General features: G+C 36.8%; 1 protein-coding gene across 1 annotated transcript in view; it reads right to left on the bottom strand.

The window, feature by feature from the left end:
* Window positions 1-21,366, bottom strand: part of NCKAP1 (NCK associated protein 1) — a 110,660-nt gene that overhangs the window by 59,900 nt on the left and 29,394 nt on the right. Inside the window, exons 3-9 of the mRNA XM_069577044.1 lie at window positions 11,517-11,609; window positions 11,303-11,359; window positions 10,466-10,608; window positions 10,294-10,384; window positions 7,307-7,444; window positions 6,510-6,558; window positions 2,119-2,275 (exon numbers count right to left, since the gene is read on the bottom strand). Coding sequence (XP_069433145.1) covers window positions 2,119-2,275; window positions 6,510-6,558; window positions 7,307-7,444; window positions 10,294-10,384; window positions 10,466-10,608; window positions 11,303-11,359; window positions 11,517-11,609 — 728 coding nt within the window. The remainder of the gene's footprint in view (window positions 1-2,118; window positions 2,276-6,509; window positions 6,559-7,306; window positions 7,445-10,293; window positions 10,385-10,465; window positions 10,609-11,302; window positions 11,360-11,516; window positions 11,610-21,366) is intronic.

Below are 21,366 nucleotides of genomic sequence, written 5' to 3'. Positions count from 1 at the left end.
TACTGACCATTTTTTTTTAAAAGCACATTTTTTTCAAATTAAAAAACATTTAAAATAGAAGACACTGAATAGAAGCATCAAACAGTCTAAAGATGTCATCTATAAAATAAACTCTAATAAAGATATGCTAATTTCCTGGCTACTAAATACCTAAAAATTCAAAATTCCTAAAATGTTAAGCAAAATTATCTTCCTAACCAGTTACACCAAGAACTTCAATTTCTAAATTAAGTATGCTAAGATTTGTGTATTCTTCAAGCAAATGTCATAATTCTGTAACCACTGACCTGTATAAATGATGAGTTTTCACACTTATGGTCTGACTTGTTAACTACTATAATTCACGTTTTAAATTGGATCACTCATGATTTAATAAAAAAAATTAAACCTTTTCAAATTTAAATACAGAAATTCTTAAATGGTACATTTAACACAGAAAAAGCATAACAAAAGGATTCAAGAGGTCCAGTGGTTGGTACTTGGTGCTTTCACTGTGATGGGTCTCAATACAATCCCTGGTCTAGGAACTAAGATCCCACAAGTCATGTGGAGTGGTCAGGAGGAAAAAAAAAATGGCATAATGAAAAGACAATTGGTTTCATAAAGCCATTAAACTTATCTGTACCATATATACCTTACGCTCACTCAATACACAGAAACTCTCTGGTTCTAAGTGTTTACATATATTTAAATATAATTCCCCAGAGAGGATGTCAACAGGCTAAGACATAAGTTTCAGGATTTTTGATCTGAATCACTTTGAAAATGACAAAGTTCACAACGACATAGGATATTTCCAGGTACTCCACCATCTAAAATAAAAAGTGAACTAAGAGCTGAAAAATACAGAGGGTACTGTTTCTCACACTATGGCTGAGAGACTACCTGCATGGGAATGTCAGAATCCCTTATGGCGACAGAAATCAAAACAGATCACCTGTGAAGGCTAGGGGGAAATGGACCTGGGGTAGCAGTACTGACCAGAAAGAGGCACAAGAGAACTTTCTGGGGACAATGGAAATATTCTGTATCTTGATCAAAGTGGTTGCCAGGAGTATTTGTACGAAAAATTGTTGAGTTGTTCATTTAAAATTTATGCATTTTTCTGTCTGTAAATTTACCTCAATAAACTACTGGGGGGAGGCAGTAGGAGAAAAGGGCAGATTTCTTTACCTCTCCAAAATATAGATACAGGGGATTTAGGAGGTTAGGGGTGATGCCCAGGAGCCTGGATTTTAATTCACATCCCAGGGTACTTCATACACATACTAAAATCTGAGATGGTATACTGGCTTAAACTGTCAGTACTAGACATATCTTTACATTTTAATAACATAGATTTTTTTAAATCTGAATTTCATTTAGGACATTATTTAATCGGATATGAAATAAATGTAGGTGAATTTCACTTCCATTAAGCTGACAAATCCAACCCAATTATTCAATAGTTTTACGTCCAATAGACCCCAAGATATTTTAGATACTCCTAATTTCAAAAGATTTCATAAAGGCTACCAAGTGTGAGTTCAACTTGTTTTTATATACTGGCTACAGAACCAAAAGTGGGAAAAAAGCAAGCATTAAAAATTCCAAGGGAACAAATTTAAGAATTATTTGTGTTACAAGGAATGAGTATAAATGAGTCAGTTGGAATACTTCCTCATTATAAAGAAACATGATTTCCTTTTTGCAGTGGTCTGACTTCTGCAACGGCTATAAATAATTAATGAAGTATTTTCTGATATATTCATACACTTTTTAAAATGCATTGCATTCTAAAATACATTTCTAAAAACTTCATAATTCCTAAAATGTACATTGTGCTTTTAGTAATATTTATGTCTAAAACATAAACATATTTATGTAACGATACACAAAAGAGATCATATCATCTTTTTCCTAGAATACAAATTTTGAAATAGCAGAAACACTAGCTATTTCAGTCTGTGAAGTAACCTGTAAAAAACATCAGGATCACTGTTAAGAACTTGGTGTGACTGACAAGTTGGTACAGATTGTATCTTCTCTCATAATGTGAGCCTTCTCTACCTCAGAACGTCAACAGATACCCCACTCACTACTTTTCTCTGAAAAAGAAAATAATTGAAAATGACATACCCTCGAATGTTAACAAATAAGTCTTCTGCAGCTTTATGAATGTGGAAAACTTCGTCCCGAAAGAGAGAGAGGCAAGAGCTACTTTGAAGAGCTAGCTTCCAAAGGTTCAGTGCAGTTGCATCAGTATTGAGGATCCCATGGCACAAAATAAAGCCAACTTGAAACAAAAGGAAAAGAAGTAGAAAATAAAAGTTTTCCTAAGTTAGGTTATTTGAGTTACAAGGTAGCTTTTTAAAAATAAAGAAACATAAACACAGTCACTTAAACTGAGGCTTTTAAGTGACAGGTAATAATACATATATATCCAAGATGGCAACAATATTTCTCTTTTTCAATAATAATTTTCTGTACTTTGCAAAACCAATGCTTTGTACTTAAACTGATGAAAAGGGAAAAAACGTCATTTCTGAGTTGTGAGGGCTTCCCTGGTGGCTCAGAGGTTAAAGCATCTGCCTGCAATGCAGGAGACCTGGGTTCAATCCCTGGGTTGGGAAGATCCCCTGGAGAAGGACATGACAACCCACTCCAGTATTCTTGCCTGGAGAACCCCATGGACGGAGGAGCCTCGTGGGCTACAGTCCATGGGGTCACAAAGAGTTGGACACGACTGAGTGACTTCACTTTCACTGGGTTGCGAAGCAACTGACTTTAACAAATGAGTAAAAGATATTTTAAGCCACAGATCAGAAGCTACCAATTTACATATATACAATTATCCTTACAGTAACTGAAAAAGAAAGCTAGTCTTCTAAGTCATTACAGGAAATGAAATAGCATGTCACAATTTCATAGCAAATTATAGTTTCTACTAATTTAGTCCTTTGACATATATTATCTCATAAGATTATCACACAGAGTGGAAAGACCAGTGGTATCCTTTTACAACTGAAGAAATGAGGGTCAATGACTTTCCTAAAGTCACACTAATAAAGTATTAGAACCAGACTTTTCCTCAAGTAGTTACCCTTAAAGGCCAATATTCTTTCAGTATGTTACACAGCTCTATATTCTATAAATTCAAGTATCTTACCTTCTGTCATCTAATTTAGAAGGTCTTCAAAAATGTGTAATCCTGTATGTTTACTGAGGTCTTCCCTGACCCTCTATTTGAGGCCATAAAACCTCATCTTTCATTCCTAGAAAGTGAAAGTCGCTCAGTCCTGTCCAACTCTTTGCAACCCCATGGACTGTCCATGGAATTCCCCAGGCCAGAATACCAGAGTGGGTAGCCTTTCCCTTCTCCAGGGGATCTTCCCAACCTAGGGAGTGAACCCAGGTCTCCTGCACTGCAGGCAGATTCTTTATCAGCTGAGCCACAAGAGAAGCCCAAGAATACTGGAGTGGGTAGCCTATCCCTTCTCTAGCGGATCTTCCCGACCCAGGAATTGAACCAGGGTCTCCTGCCTTGCAGGCAGATTCTTTACCAACTGAGCTATGAGGGAAGCCATAAAACCTCATCTTTCATTCCTAGAACAGGTACTCAAAGCTTATTATAAACTAGGTATCATGCTGGGCCAGTTAAAAACCAATTCTATTTTCTGTAAGATTTCCCTCTGATTCTCAACAGTCATTTCAATCTTTAAACTCCTCAATCACTAACATTTAACTTGCCTTGCATCTTTTATTCTTAATTAAACATTCCCTTCAAAGGGCAACTACATAGGCAAACTAACTCTTTAGGTAGGCAAATATTGTAGGATTATACACACAGAAGTACATTTATTAATAAATTCCTTAAAAATTCCTGAAATATATTATGATGTTTTTTATACTTATGAAAATGTAAGAAAACAAGATAGAAAATCAATACTAAACAAGAAAGCTGGAGAAAAAATTTGAAGAGAGAAAGACTGTACTATCAATTTAAGTATAGTCAATAAAGTAAGAACAAATCCTGAAAAGAGTACCAGGATAAGTTACTGAATAAATTACTGTGTTAGTTACTCAGTCATATCTGACTCTTTATGATCCCATGGACTCCAGCCCACCAGACTCCTCTGTCCATGGAATTCTCCAGGTAAGAATACTGGACTGAGTAGCCATCCCCTTCTTCAGGGCATCTTCCTGACCCAGGAATCGAACCCAGGTTTCCTGCACTGTAGGCAGATTCTTTACTGTCTGAGCCACCAGGGAAGCCCCAAGTTACTGTGAAATCGCATTCAAAAGGGCTGGATCCTCAACATTCCAGACCCTCAACAACCCTTGTGCCATGTGCTAAGTCGCTTCAGTCGTGTTCGACTCTGCAACTCTGAGGACTGTAGCCCACCAGGCTCCTCTGTGCAAGGGATTCTTCCAGGCAAGAATACTGGAGTGGGATGCCATGCTCTCCTTCAGGAGATTTTCCCAATCCAAGGATTAAACCCCAGTCTCTTATGTCTCCCGCATTAGCAGACGGGTTCTTTACCACTAGCACCACCTGGGAAGCCCCAACAACCTTTGGCCCCAGGCTAGAATCTAGACTAGTGATTCTCAAACTTCAGCTTCATATCAGAATCACTGGGAAGGCTTATTAAATCACAGGTTGCTGGGATCCATTCAGAGTTATTCATCAGAAGTCCTAGGGTGGAAATCAACAGTCTGCATATTTAATAAGTTTCAAGGTGATGCTGCTACTCTTTCAACTAATCTACAGCAAAGCTGTAAAGAAAATAGACTAGCTTTTATACAAAGTTCTAATGGAGGAATTGGTGTCAAAAAGGAAAAAGTGAAAAAAAGGGGGGGGAGAGAAAGAAGTGCAAAGTTTGATGTAATTCTACTAACTCTACTCAAGGCTCAAACAAATGAAAGCAGCAAAACTTAGTAAACTTTCCTGACTTTTGGCAACTGAGGCTATCCCAAATTAGTTTGCCTTTTCCATGCCCAGGCATCCTCCATCAGGGTATTCTGCCTTCTGACTTCTCCTCACTGCTCATTACGAAAAGCCTTGCATTCATTATTGCCATTTAAGGTAAGGACTGGGCTTCCCTGGTGGCTCTGATGGTAAAGAATCTGCCTGCAATGCAGGAGACCTGGATTCACTCCCAGGTCGGGAAGATCCCTTGGAGAAGGAATGGCTACCCACTCCAGTACTCCTGCCTGGAGAATTCCATAGACAGAAGAGCCTGATGGGTTATAGTCCATGGGGTTGCAAAGACTCAGACAAGACTAAGTGACTAACACTTTGAACACTTTCGAGGTACAGACGGATAGAAATAGTTCTATTTAACATTAGAGGTCACTCATGCCACCTAACTACTAATCACATGGGTTCTGCATCCATATATCCATAAACATGAAACAATCAAGGGTCACCATGGCTTTGAGCAAAATTAATACTCCGAAAGCTGTCTTTTTAAATCAACAAAAGCATAAAAACCTTAACAATCATTATAGAAGAAAATTTAAGGATCACAAACCTGATCAATGTAAAAATTATAATTAATAAAAATGGCTAAGGACAGGCAATGTGTGTTAAATTCTTCCTCTTTCATACTAATAACCACATTGCTCAAACCACCAGTGCATAATGAGATTAAGTAGAGAACTGAGAGTATTTAGAAACTTTCATTTAGAAAACTTTTCACTGATAGCAACTTAAGGGTAGAAATCTAGTAACAATCAAACTGTTAGATTAAATATTTGTTAGATTAATACTTAAATATTGAATCTAATAATTAAAATGTAGGCTTTAATTTCACCTTTTCTTATTACTTTATTTCTGATAATTCCACTAATTCAGTTTCAATGTATTTTATAAAAAAGTACCAGTCCAAAAATCACTAAAAAAGAAAAATTGGTCATTCACCAGTTTTAGAAACAGTATAATAAAAAGTCATCAAATAATACCTAAATGTTAATAAATTAAGAAACAAGAACTATAAAAACTAAAAAGCACAAACTGCTCAAAATTATTCCCCTCTGCCAGTGGACATGGGGGTGGTAGAAAAAAATATAGCAGTTTTCATTTACACTGTATCTGTGTGTCTATTTCTCCCACAGTTTGTGAACTTTGTAGGCGTGCAAACAAGTAATTTTATTTCCCATGCAAACGTATGTCTATTATATATACTAAAATAATTTAAAAACAAAAACAACTGAATAAATGTAGTATCAAGAAAATCATTAAAAATAAAATAAAAATTTGCTGTTGATGGCCTTGTTCAGAGGCAACAGAATGTAGACCATGAGGCTTGAAGGTCCTTTGTCTTTGTCACTTACTTGCTGTGTGGACTAAACTTTAATTCCTCATCTATAAATTAGATCAACCTACTCTAACCAGATCAATATAAGGACTGGGTGATGCACACAGAAGGCTTAGCACAGTGCTTGGTATTAAAGTAATCCATGTACTGTTATTTCTCTCTAAAACTTAAATCTGAGGAGTATTCATAAAATTGACCAATGTTACTTACAGATAATCCATTTTTCCATGGCATCCAAAGAGAGATATTCACAAGGCATCTTAAAAAAAGAAAAATATAAATTTGTGATTTAAAGGAAAAAATTCTGCACTGGGTCACGCCTCCTTCTCTTCTTTCTAAAAAGTCTGACTACTCAATTCTTGGTTCAAATACCACCACAAAAGAGTTGAAAAAGTGGATGCAAGTTTTCTAACCTATATTTAAACCCGTAGTCCATAAAAGGCAATGAAAGCTGTGCCTCTTTCAAATCCACACACCCTGAAACTTCTCTTTCAAAAACACGGTTGTTAAATTGTTTTCAATTTAGTAAATAACTACTTCCAAATTTCCCAAGTTTACTGCAGAGTTTGCAGTATTTCAAAGGATAAAATTTTATGGACCTGGATGCTCACTATTTCACCCAAGTCAGTAATTATGTGTGTTTATTCTCCATATGCATAACATTTATGTTTATATACACAGAAAAAAGACTGAAAAGAAACTTAACAGAATACAATAGTGATTTTCTCTAGCAAGTCTGTAAACTTGGCGTGATTTTTGTTTTCTTCTAATTTTCTGAATCTTCCAAATTTTCTACCATAAGAAAGCAAAGCAAATAACTGTACTCAGCATCAGCATTTAGAAATTAAAAAACTATGAATAGTACAATGTAAATAATGAGCATTTTACAATAAACTTCACTGACAAGCTAATACTAATTAGAAGAAAAAGTGCAACAGGACTGCTTAATTGATTAAAAAAAATTTTTTTTTACTCTTTCATTCAAAAAAGAAAGTACAGAACCATACAGTGTCAGACTGTGCGGGATTAAGCATTGTGCTGGGGGCACTGATGAGACTCAGCAACTGGGCATTTCTCCACTGGTCAGCTGAAAGGTTCCTTCGAGGATACACCATCTGAAGAGAAATTAGTGCATCTGAAAGAGACTAAATAAACCAGAAAAACAGAAAGTTGAAGAATGAGTTGGTTTTTTTTACTTTCCATTTAATTTGCAGCTACAAGTGCTGTGTGTTTCTAACTGTATCATCATAAAACAAGAGCCTAATTACAAGTATGCTCCATATGACACTTGTGGTGGGTTCCAGTTATGCTCTAGATTTTGTTTTTAATTTCATGAAAGTTACATAGATTCTGCACTCCTCCCCTAAAGCTTAGCTCAGCAAATCATGTTACTTTCTTAAAGGTGAAAATGTATGGCAATCGTGTGATCTTTATTTTAAAAAGGACACAGAGTCTAGCATCATCCTTTTGTGTGTCACTTTCTACCCCAATAGTGCTCACTGAAAGAAAAAGTGGTGCTTAAGGTTATATGACTAAGTGTTACCAGAGCTCAACATGTTTCATATTTCTTCAAAGAATGCCTTCTAAAAATGATCCACTGTACTTTGTGTCAATAAATTATTTCTATTTGCCATTTAGTCTATTAATGATAACTTTATCATCAAGGTATTTTTCATCTCATTTACTTCTTGCTTGCTTTTAACTCTTTTGCTATTCACTCCTGCTTCCTAAAAATTCTGTACAGAGTGGTCCTTTAATCTGGCTATGCATAAATTGCCAGGAGAGTTTGTTCAGAAAAAAGAAAATCCAGGGCTCTGCCTGAGCCAGAACCTCTGGGAGTAAAACCTAGGAATTGTTTTTATCACTGCATCAAGTGATTTTTGAATAATTTTTTAAATTAATTTGAACAAATCCTAGTAAATATATGATGGTCTTTCTGTTGGGCTTCCCTGTTAACTCAGTTGGTAAAGAATCTTCCTGCAATGCAGGAGACCTGGGTTCAATTCCTGGGTTGGGAAGATCCCCTGGAGAAGGGATAGGCTACTCCAGTATTCTGGCCTGGAGAATTCCATGGACCAAGGAGCCTGAAAGGCTGCAGTCTATGGGGTTGCAAAGAATCAGATACAACTGAGTGACTTTCTATTAACATCAAAGCCCTGAGATATCATAGAATATCAGAAAAATCAAGATTAGGAAAAAACTGATCTAATCCAAATAGACAATTATCCTCAGGTAATTATTAACAGTCTAGTATGTGCTAACGGCTATGGAAAACTTAGAGATATATGAGGTGAAAGTGAAAGTGTTAGTTGCTGAGTTGTGCCTGATGCTCTGTGACCCTGTGGACTGTAGCCCACCAGGCTCCTCGGTCCATGGAATGCTCTCGGCAAGAATAACGGAGAGGGTGTCCACTCCCTTCTCCAGGAGATCCTCCCGATCCAGGGACTGGACCTGGGTCTCCTGCACTGCATGCAGATTCCTTACCACCTGAGCCACCAGGGAAGCCCTAAATAAAGATATAACAGCCTTTAAAATAAATGTTTATCATTTAACTGGGAAAAGAGCCAAATCTGAAGTGGGTAACTAAAAGCAAAGCCATATCTGATTGGCAAAAAGTTAGAAACAGATTCAGAGGAAAAACAAGAGATGAGTAGCTGAGGTAAAAGCACTAACAAAATCAAAGAGACAGGTGGTGATGATCTGTTTAGCACTTTGAGAAACCCTGACACTTCCATCTACAATGCTGATTTTTACTTCAAAATTGGTATCATCTACACCTCATGCAAAGAGCTGACTCACTGGAAAAGACTCTGGTGCTGGGAGGGATTGGGGGCAGGAGGAGAAGGGGACGACAGAGGATGAGATGGCTAGATGGCATCACTGGCTCGATGGACGTGAGTCTGAGTGAACTCCGGGAGTTGGTGATGGACAGGGAGGCTTGGCGTGCTGCGATTCATGGGGTCGCAAAGAGTTGGACACAGCTGAGCGACTGAACTGACTAGACTCTTTCAAGCTAATGCTACAACTAACGCTAAGACATTAAATCTACATGAATTTGTGGGTATAATATAGATCCGCAGAGAAATTAAACTGGAAATGCATCTTTAGAATCTTCAGTAAGAAAACTGAAGGAAAATTCTTGCTGCTAACTGTATGTCAAAAAAATAAAGCACAGATTCATATAAAACACTGCATTATTAAAAACCTAACTCCCATCATCCAAAGGGAACAATGGAACAAGATTCTAATATCCTAGCCTTCATTTTGCCACAACTGCTGCCAAATGGCTTACTTCATCATACCACTTCCAGTCCTCAATTTCCCTATCTTTATGAGGATACCTATAAGCTTCCTTGACATGCTAAGGAACTAGCCCTCCCTCAGAGAAGCCATAATGGCAAGACTCTAAACCAAAATTATTTCATTAAGAACTATTTTTTAATATATCATAAATGACAGACATTTCAAATTATCAAAAACTCCTGTAATTTTTTCTCATTACGAGGCTATGCTCTAATAACATTTAACTAAGATTTATCAAATACTATGTGTGGAAACACTTTTCACAAAATAACTCATTTAATACTCATAATAGCCCTATAGAGTAGGACTACTATTACTGCATTTTTACAGGTAAGAAAACTGAGATACAGTGAAGTCGGTTAAGTAACCTGCCCAATAATACACAGTAACTGTCGGAAGTGGGATTAGAACAAAGCAGTCTGATATGAATCTAGTAGACATTCTCAAATACTAAACTTCACTAACTATATCCTATAGAGAACCTAAAAACTACAATGGATCAACATATTCCAGAGTTTCCATTAACAATTCTGGATATAACTAAGGGGTTCTCTGGTTCAAATTAGATAAAACCATATATAACCATAAATCATATCTCATTAAGATTTTCTTTCTTAGAAGCAGTTTATCACCCTATCCACCCTCAAGCTCTCATATGCCTACTGAAGCACCCCTGAAACCCAGCTCTTACCTTGCTATGAGGCACAAATTCTTCCATCATTTTCTTTAAAGGGTTTTCATAATCCACAATCATCTGACCAAGGCGTGGGTATTCTCGGTCACTTAAAACAGACACATAAATATCACTGAATTGTAAGCCATCAAACTGAGAATTTCACACAGGTTTCTTTAATGCGGTATACCTTGCCCCATGCGTCATCTCATGAGCATAGTTGTATAATCCAATGATTGCCTTCCTTTCTTCAATTCGAGACAGCAGTATCATTAGTGTTGTATATGTTATGATCAAATCTAAGTAGTTCTTTGTTAAATCAAAATTTACAGTCTAAGAAAAAAAAACATTAAGTTCAACTTTTTATTTCACAAACTTTTAAGCACACACAAAAGAATCTTCATGGCAGCTACTGGAAGCTAATAAGTTTCTGTATTTATTTATTTTATCCCTATTTCTGAAATTCTACCTAATTCCTTTCACCAAAAACATGTCTAAAATTTGGGAGTTACAAATAATAGTGTAATTTTACAGGTGAAAGAGTTTGTGATCACCCTATTCAACCTGCTAACAATTTAAAAGAATAGCCAAAATCAGAATAATAATAAGCATGGAAGCAATTCTCACTACGCAAGAAAAAAGGAGTATTAAATTAATGAATAGGTTCACTGTTAACTCAGTGGAGATGTTTTTCACTCATTTCTTATATCTAGAAATTGTCTTATTAAGAAAGATTTTATCAAATATGCCTTTTATAGAGAAAAAATTATTTGTGTAACCTTTTAAAATTGAGCCTATTAAAATAAAATACTAAAATTAACAACTATTTCCCAATATGTACAAGATTTATATTCAATGGCAATCAATAAGCAAAAAAAAAGAGCCTTAAAAAAAAAAGTCAAATTCAATGCTGAAATTTTATATACTAATCATATAAATTATCTCTAAAGAAAAGCATTTGATCCCCTTAGTTCTACTACTAGAAACAGAGAGAAGAATTAGAAAATTTTCTGAAAATTATACGTACAATGTCAAAGAAGACTTGGCAAACATCAATAGTATTCAGCAATTCACAAACATGGTCCTGAAAACAAAAGTTTATTTTAATCTTTTACTTATATGACTACTACTAAATTCAGAAAACACATACTTTATTATCCACAAGTGACAGAACAATTTATACAATTAACAAATATCAATTTATCTCTGAAATGTTAAACTGTATGTATTAAAATACATACCTTAAATTCCATAACATCTACAAATGTGAAGTAATATAATGCCAGATTTTTCAGAATCTCTGATTTTTCTTTCTGCAGTTGTGCAAGCTGTTGCTGTGAAAACAAAATTAGAATGCACTGTTTACTGTGAACAAAATTATTATGTTTAATACAAACTATCTTCTTTTATGATTGCTATATGAAAGCACAAGCTTTTAGAATAATATTTCTAGATGATTACGGCTCTTTTAAAAAACCAAAATACTTGAAACAGCAACTTCTAAATAGTGACCAGCAACTTACAGTGTGAGGCTATAAAACGAATCAAAGCGGATTAGTACCAAACTGCACTACTATTAAGGAAAACTGGAAAGTGTTAGGAAAAAAATAACTATCAAATGAACTCTTAAAAGAAAACTAAAAGCAACTCATGAGCATGATCACATTACTAAAAGTGGGAGAAAAGAAGGTGAAAAATATTATAACTTACACTACAGAAACAATATGCTTTATAAATTTGGAACTTACCAAAAAGAACATCCAGGCAAAGCCACGTTACGCATGCAAAATAAAATGTAGATACAAACATAAAATACAGTAACGGTTCCCTGACCAGATCCACAAAACACAGTAATACATTAAAGAAAAGCAAAAATCACAACAACAAAAAAAGAAATGAGAAAGAAGCAAAACTAGAGTTAAGACGCATAAACATATGAAAAGGGAAATGTGAATACAAAAGACAAACATTATTTCAGTCAACTGTATTATTAAATTTACAGAAGTCCTAAGTTCTCTTTTAAAACAACTATTAATAAAACTTCTGATAGAACTCAGCCATATCGGACATGCAGCAGTAAACCATAAATCTGCCAAACGTCAACAAAATCATCTAGAACTATCTGATATTCTGAATGTAGCCTACAGAATAGAAATGTCCACATCATTTAGAAACTTGTTACAAGAGGAGGATCTCAGGCTCACCCCAAATCAGAATCTGCCATTTAACAATATACCCAGGTGATCTGAATGCATGTTAAATGTAATTTACCTGGGACATGCGAAAACTAGAAAATATGAGAAAATGGTTCAAAATATCAAACTTGCTATCCAGTTTTAAGACCCCCCTGCAGTTCTTATGCATCTTATGCACTTTCATGCACTGGAGAAGGAAATGGCAACCCACTCCAGTGTTCTTGCCTGGAGAATCCCAGGGACAGAGGAGCCTAGTGGGCTGCCGTCTATGGGGTCTCACAGAGTCGGACACGACTGAAGCGACTTAGCAGCAGCAGCAGCAGCAGCAGCAGTTCTTACACCTAACACAGGAGAGTTGGGGGAAGGGGTGCCTCTACACATTTGATAAGTCAGAAAATTCTTAATAGTAAGCGTAACATCAAAGGATTAAAAATATACCTATTAAAAGGCTATTTACAGTAGCAAGCACAGCATTCTGGCAGACCCAACTACTATATAGAACCCTAAATCCTGCAGTCCCTGAGGACATTTTTTAAAATGTATAAACAAAGTTTATACTGCATTATACTCTACTTCCCCTTAAAGCCAGGCAAACTGAGGTATATACTTACAGTGATGTGCGTAACTGTTCTAGCTTTATCTTTATCTGTGTCACTAGTTGACTTTATTTTGAACATGCTATCTGTTTCAAAACAATTCTATATTTATATGCACACTTTTAATCATTACCACTCACAACATCAAGCAGATACTTATTTTAAAATGATTCTATTCCCTCAGATGATACTTCCTTTACCTTGTTCAACAACATTTAAAATTTATAATTGATATCAATTCTTTTCCCTGCTTTTCAGTACTTTAAATTTTAATTTTGAAATGTAACAGGTGAAAGTAAACTCCTAATAGGATAAAAAGCAAAAATATAACTTGGTTGCTACTGGGTTTATATTTATAGTGCCTCCTTTCAATTTCAGTGTCTAGTTTGAACAAAAAATGACAGATTACCATCTTATTATGGGCCCTAATGACCTTTTATACAAATTCTTATTTTGCATATTAAGAAGCTAATGCCCACAGAACTTAAAAGAGTCTTCCCCAAAGTTATATACCTAGTTAATATGAATGGGCCAGGATTAAAATTTCATACCCATAGTCCTAATAAAGTGTTCTTCCTACCATTTCACATGGAGGTGGGGAGGTTTCATCCCCACCCCCATCTTCTTTTTTAACAGTAAAATCTCATCATGGTCTCAATTTCTCATTACAATTTATTTCCCCCAAATTGTATATAACTAGCCTCTACTGTATATTGTCACCCTGCTTATTTAACTTACATGCAGAGTACATTATGCAAAATGCCAGGCTGGATGAATCACAAACTGAAATCAAGACTATGGGGGAAATACCAACAACCTCAGATATGCAGATGATACTTACTCTAATGGCAGAAAGAGAAGAACTAAAGAGCCTCTTGATGAGGGAGAAAGAGGAGAGTGAAAAGCTGGCTTAAAACTCAACATTCAAAAAGCTAAGATCCTGGCACTCAGTGCCATCATTTCATGGCAAATATAAGGGGAAAAGGTAGAAACAGTGACAGAATTTCTCTCCTTGAGCTCCAAAACCACTGCAGATGGTGACTGCAGCCATGAAATTAAAAGATGCTTGCTTCTCGAAAGGAAAGCTATGACAAGCTTAGGCAGAGTATTAAAAAGTAAAGACATCACATTGCTGACAAAGGTCCATATAGTCAAAGCTATGGTTTTTCTAGTAGTCTGACAATGGTCTGTATAGTCAAAGCTATGGTCCAATGTATGTCTCATGAATGGGCATGAGAGGTGGACCATTAATGAGGGCTGAGTGCTGAAGAATTGATGTTTTCCAATTGTGGTGCTGGAGAAAATTCTTGAGAGTCCTTGGACTGCAAGGAGATCAAACCAGTCAATCCTAAAGGAAATCAACCCTGAATATTCATTGGAAGGACTGATGCTGAAGTTGAAACTCCCAATACTTTGGCCATCTGATGCGATGAGCCAACTCTTTGGAAAAGACCCTGACACTGGGAAAGATTGAGAGGAGAAGAAGGGGGCGACAGAAGATGAGATGGTTGGGTGGCATCACTGATGCAATAGACATGAGTCTGAGCAAACTCTGAGAGATTCTGAAGGACAAGGAAACTCGGCATGCTGCAGTTGATGGGTCGCAAAGAGTCGGACATGACTTAGTGACTAAACAACATCAACAAAGCCTCTACACTGGTTAAAACAAATTTACTGAACTAATTATATATGAATTCAAAATAATTAGTCAAGTTTTCAAAGCTCTACATCCCTTTGTCTAAACATACCTTCCAATCTAAATTTCTCCTACATCCATTCACAGACTACACTAAGCAGCTAAAACAAACTTTCCACTATTGTATATAAACGTCTCACATTTTCTCTACTGTTTCCTCTATGGATATGCCCAAATTCCACTACTTATACATGTCCAAATCTCACTACTCCTAAACTACTCAATTTAAATGTTAACCTCATTTTCAAGAAACCATCCCTGACTGAACTGCTTCCCTTGATGCAAGTAACACCTCCCTCTTCTAAATGTGTACAGTTTCTAATAATTATCACTTTCTACCTTGTATCATAGTTCTCTCCAGCACCATGAGGCAGTGTACAAAACTCCACAGCCTGTATCATACAGCTCTGCACAAAAATATCCAATACAAACATCTATCAAATGAGTGATTAGGACAAACTGAAAAGACCTTTATTCGCTATATAACTCAGGGAACTCAAAGCAGGCCTCTGCATCAACCTAGAAGGGTGGGATGCAGAGAGAGGTAGAAATGAGGTTCAAGAGGGAGGGGATATATGTATACCCATGGCTGATTCAGGTTGCTGTTTGGCAGAAACCAACACAATTCTATAAAGCAATTATCCTTCAATTAAAAAAAATAAACCTAAAATTAAAAAGAAAAAGACCTTATATGGCAGTGTCAGATAACGTTTTAGTAAGTTAACACTAACCAGCCCACCTCTTATTGTGAAATCATGGCTAAATAACTTAACCTCTCACAGTCTAATACCCTCAATATTAAAATGGGAGCTGATGTGGGCAGTTTAGCCAAGACAATGTACAGGGCACCCAGAAGCTGCTCATTAATTATTAAGTGAATAACAGAAGATACTCACAGATCACTTCTTCAAAATGAGCAAAAAATAAAACTATTTAAGATAATCTTAATACTACTCACAGTATCCTAATAAGAGCTGATATTAACTGAGCATGCTCTGTTTTGCAGGTAGTGTTCCAAAAAATGTGCAAGTATTTTACACGATCCTCTCAACATCTCTATAAAAGGTTACAATTATGTTCCCTATTTAACGAAAATAAATTCCATAAAGTTCTGTGTGAAAATTCAACTATAACAACAAAGAATAAAAGTATCTACAACTCTTGGGCTTCAACTGAAAAAAATACTAACTCCATTTTCGTTTTTAAAGTGAAAGAGAGCAGACACTTCCAAAAAGTATTTAACTTCTAGGTTCAACATTCAGAACAAGTCCTCTACCTCCCATCTCATTATTTCATACTAAATAAAAAGTAGGAAATGGTTTAAGAATATAATCAGTACTAGACCATAGAAAAGTACAATTTTGAGAAGGTAAGATTCTATTTGCTAACACTTTAAAAGCATATCATGGATACATGGGTTAAATATATTACCAAAATATCTGTACAGTGCTTTCATTAAAGGTTTTAACTGTGGACCATTATTCTTAAAATTCAAAGTAAAAACAAAATAAACAGGATAAACAGCCATGCAGATCACAAAATAAGATCATATCTCTTCAATGAAAAATACTGGTAATTAATCTTTGTACAATGAAAAAGCATTTTCTACATGAAACGTAAGTATCTTAAAAACTGATTGAGGGACTGCCCTGGTGGTGCAGAATCTACCTGCCAATGCAAGTCAATCCCTGGCCTGCCAAGATTCCACATGCCACAGAGCAACATAGGCCCACGCCCCCAGAGCTGGTACCCTGCTACAAGAGAAGCCCTGAAAGAAGAGGCCTGTGCACTGTGACGAAGCCCCAGTGCAGCCATAAATAAATATTTTTTAAAACCTGATTGAAGTCTAGTATTTACTAGCTTTCATTCTTTCAGAGAAAAGATACTAGCAAATTGCAATAAGGAACCAATGACAAAGAGAGCTAACTCACAGGCTTTCAATATAAAGGAAAGTGACTCAAGTCCTTTATTCACCTATGTCAGTTATTCTTCCATCATTGAAACTGCTTATGCATAATAAATAACTTTTCCTGACCTAAAATATACTAGTGTTTTGTTCCTTTAAAAAAAACAACTAAGTACAGAAGTTTGGTTTAGGGAAGGCTTTGTTCAATTTCTTAGTAGATATTCTAAACCAGGTTTTTTAAAATAAGAGTGCAAGAGAGACTATTTGCATAAACCTCTTTTAAGCAATTGTCCTGCCACCACTCTGTAATCAACGCTCATAGCATAGCAGCTTCCTAACTAGTGTCTGTATTCTGCTCTTGCCTCTTCAGTCTTCTCCACATAGCAACAGTAGAGTGGACATTTCAAGGTAACACACTACCCTGAAGAGATGATCCCAATGAAGGAAAAGGGGATGACAGAGGACGAGATGTTTGGATGGCACCACCGACTCAACGGACATTAGTTTGAGCAACTAATGGGGTCTATGGGGTCGCAAAGAGCTGGACATGACATAGCAACTGAACAGAGCAATACAAGATATTAACAATGGGTAAAAAGTATAACGTGAATTCATTATATTATTTTTGTTCAAATCTAATATTATTTCAAATAAAGGGCTTAAAAAAATTCTAATAGTTTCTCATCACACTTAAAATACAAAGTCCTTAACAATGTCTCAATAAAATCTAAACAGGACCCCTGCCTGTCTCCACAACTTCATCTCCCCTCATACTCCTCCAGCTTCTCTCAGTAGCTGTCATACCATTCTGCATGCTGTGCTCATCAAATAAATTCACCAAGGCCGGCCCCACCCCACAGCCTTTGCACTTGCTCTTTACCATGTCTGGAATGTTCTTCACTTCTTCTCATAGCTCAGTCTTTCACTTCAGAGAAGCCATTGTTGAGCACTTATCTAAGATAATCTTCTCACCCACGTTACTCTCTTAATTCCTTATTCTGCTCTCTATTTCTTCCTACTACTTATCTCCAAATAAAAGTACCTATTTATTCACTTTAGTTGTTTATTGTCTCACATCCCAACATAAAATGAAATTCCACAGAGGCAGTTCAGTTCAGTTCAGTCGCTCAGTCGTGTCCGACTCTTTGTGACCCCATGAATCACAGCACGCCAGGCCTCCCTGTCCATCACCAACTCCCGGAGTTCACTCAGACTCAAGTCCATCGAGTCCGCGATGCCATCCAGCCATCTCATCCTCTGTCATCCCCTTCTCCTCCTGCCCCCAATCCCTCCCAGCATCAAAGTCTTTTCCAATGAGTCAACTCTTCGCATGAGGTGGCCAAAGTACTGGAGTTTCAGCTTTAGCATCATTCCTTCCAAAGAAATCCCAGGGCTGATCTCCTTCAGAATGGACTGGTTGGATCTCCTTGCAGTCCAAGGACTCTCGAGAGTCTTCTTCAACACCACAGTTCAAAAGCATCAAATCTTCAGCGCTCAGCCTTCTTCACAGTCCAACTCTCACATCCATACATGACCACAGGAAAAACCATAGCCTTGACTAGACGGACCTTAGTTGGCAAAGTAACGTCTCTGCTTTTGAATATGCTATCTAGGTTGGTCATAACTTTCCCTCCGAGGAGTAAGCGTCTTTTAATTTCATGGCTGCAGTCACCATCTGCAGTGATTTTGGAGCCTAGAAAAATAAAGTCTGACACTGTTTCCCCATCTATTTCCCATGAAGTGATGGGACCAGATGCCATCATCTTTGTTTTCTGAATGTTGAGCTTTAAGCCAACTTTTTCACTCTCCTCTTTCACTTTCATCAAGAGGCTTTTGAGTTCCTCTTCACTTTCTGCCATAAGGGTGGTATCATCTGCATATCTGAGGTTTTGATATTTCTCCTGGCAATCTTGATTCCAGCTTGTGTTTCTTCCAGTCCAGCGTTTCTCATGATGTATTCTGCATATAAGTTAAATAAGCAGGGTGACAATATACAGCCTTGACGTACTCCTTTTCCTATTTGGAACCAGTCTGTTGTTCCATGTCCAGTTCTAACTGTTGCTTCCTGACCTGCATACAGATTTCTCAAGAAGCAGGTCAGGCGGTCTGGTATTCCCATGTCTTTCAGAATTTTCCACAGTTTATTGTGATCCACACAGTCAAAGGCTTTGGCATAGTCAATAAAGCAGAAATAGATGTTTTTCTGGAACTCTCTTGCTTTTTCCATGATCCAGCGGATGTTGGCAATTTGATCTCTGGTTCCTCTGCCTTTTCTAAAACCAGCTTGAACATCAGGAAGTTCACGGTTCACGTATTGCTGAAGCCTGGCTTGGAGAATTTTGAGCATTACTTTACTAGCATGTGAGATGAGAGCAATTGTGAGATAGTTTGAGCACTCTTTGGCATTGCCTTTCTTTGGGATTGGAATGAAAACTAACCTTTTCCACAGAAGCAAGGTTTATTTCATGCTGTTATCTCCAAGGTCTAGAATATTAGAACACAGCAGATATCCTTTAAATAAATAAATAAACGATCAAGTTTCTCAACAGAAAAATTTAAAAAAATCAATTTTTACACTGCTCTGCTAATTATAAATGAATGCAATATCAGGTATCAATTCACATCCCGTGAGTTCACGTATCCCAGTACAGCATGGTGATTTAATCCCCTGAATAAGTCTATTGGGTAAAACACTTCATTATGCCCTTACAGGATAAAAAATGAGAAACATCTAGAGAGAATTACATACTCATATCAAATATAACTAAATCTCCTAAGAGTACATGAAAATCCAAATTAACACCAAGATTAGTCGTTTCTTAAAAAGGTTCATGGGACCTTATCAAACTTTCTTTTTATCATATACAAATAATTCTACTGGCATTCACTATTTCAGAAATGCATTTTTCTGAGCAAAAGGTAGTAGTAAATTCTAGGGAAAGTTTTCCTAACACCTAGTAAAAATGCATCATTGAGTGTTTAATATTTGTTACTAAACAATCTTCATAACTGCTTTTCAAGGTTCATTTTTTAAATTATGGTAAAACACAGCATGACACATATCACTAAGGTTGCATGTGATAAGTGTAGCTCACACTCACAAATACATGTGCACTGCTATGCAGCCATCACCCTCATCTATCTCCAGAATTTCTGTCATCTTCCCAATCAAGGCACATTCTTACCATTTTCCAGGTTATAGAAACAGACTAGAAAAGGGTAATATGTTAATATAGATAACCAAATTTCAAAGCTCCACACACCTCTTCAGCACACTTCAAAGCTCACGTTGCCATACAATGACAAAAGGAGTATAGGAATAGTAAAGCTAATGCCATTTTCTCTCAGAAACTACTTCTGTTTAGTTGTAGTTTCATCAGTCTCACAGATTGAACTTCTAAGAGCTCTAATTCAATCTGTTCATTTTATACATTAAAGCCACGTTTTTCAAGTTTATACTGGCATCTGTTCAATTCTGAAAAGCAGAGTTGTGTTTTTTAAAGAACAGAACTTAAAGGTTGTATCCATGCCTCTTTGCAATAGACCTTTACTGTTCCTCTCATCATGGGTCTATTTTCCCACCCTTACCATCTCAGGGAGCCTTGAGACTTGCTTTGACCAATGGAAAATGGAAAATGACACTCTTATAACTTACAAAGCATTACAGCTTCACATTTTGTTCTTTTTTAGGACACTGTCCTGAAGTGTCATGTATGAGCAAGCTTGAGATATCATATCCCACAGAAAGAGGGGTTCAACATGCTGCTATCCCAACAGGCCCCATGCCTCAGCCACCCTCCAGATGAATGAATGCAGCTGTGACCTAAGACTGCTGAGACCTGCAGAAGAACTGCCTGACCAACCGAAATAAGTTGTTGCTGCTTTAAGTCTATTAAGATTTCAGGCGGTCTGTTATACAGCACTAGGTAGGGAAACAAGATTAATATAAAGTTTAATAAGAGAAATTAAAATAGTCTCTGTTTCACTACCTGGGCATGATAACTTGCACCAGGAAAAATCTTAGAAATCTAAGATTTCTGGTTACAAGATGGTTGAACTAATGCAAACTGATGAAACTAATTTTAAGCATTAGAAAAGCACTAATTATATACCCCAGTACAGTGTGGTCAGTCAGATCTAACACCTTTATAAAAGATATCACACTGTGTTAAGGACAATACAATTCACTTCAGTTCAGCTGCCCAATCGTGTCCGACTCTTTGCGACCCCATGAACCACAGCACGCCAGGCCTCCCTGTCCATCACCAACTCCTGGAGTTTACCCAAACTCATGTCTATTGAGTTGGTGATGCCATCCAGCCATCTCATTCTCTGTCGTTCCCTTCTCCTCCTGCCTTCAATCTTTCCCAACATCAGGGTCTTTTCAAATGAGTCAGCTCTTCACATCAGTATTGGCCAAAGTATTGGAGTTTCAGTTTTAACATCAGTTCCTCCAAAGAACACCCAGGACTGATCTCCTTTAGGATGGACTGGTTGGATCTCCTTGCAGACCAAGGGACTCGCAAGAGTCTTCTCCAACACCACAGTTCAAAAGCATCAATTCTTCTCCGCTCAGCCCTCTTTATAGTCCAACTCTCACATCCATACATAACCACTGGAAAAACCGTAGCCTTGACTAGACGAACCTTTGTTGACAGGTAATGTCTCTGCTTTTTAATATGCTGTCTAGCTTGGTCA

This window comes from Ovis canadensis, chromosome 2 (genome assembly GCF_042477335.2).
Source record: "Ovis canadensis isolate MfBH-ARS-UI-01 breed Bighorn chromosome 2, ARS-UI_OviCan_v2, whole genome shotgun sequence".
In the NCBI taxonomy this organism is placed as follows: Eukaryota; Metazoa; Chordata; class Mammalia; order Artiodactyla; family Bovidae; genus Ovis; species Ovis canadensis.
The sequence above is the reverse complement of the archived record's forward strand: the minus strand, read 5'-3'. Positions and strand labels throughout refer to the sequence as shown.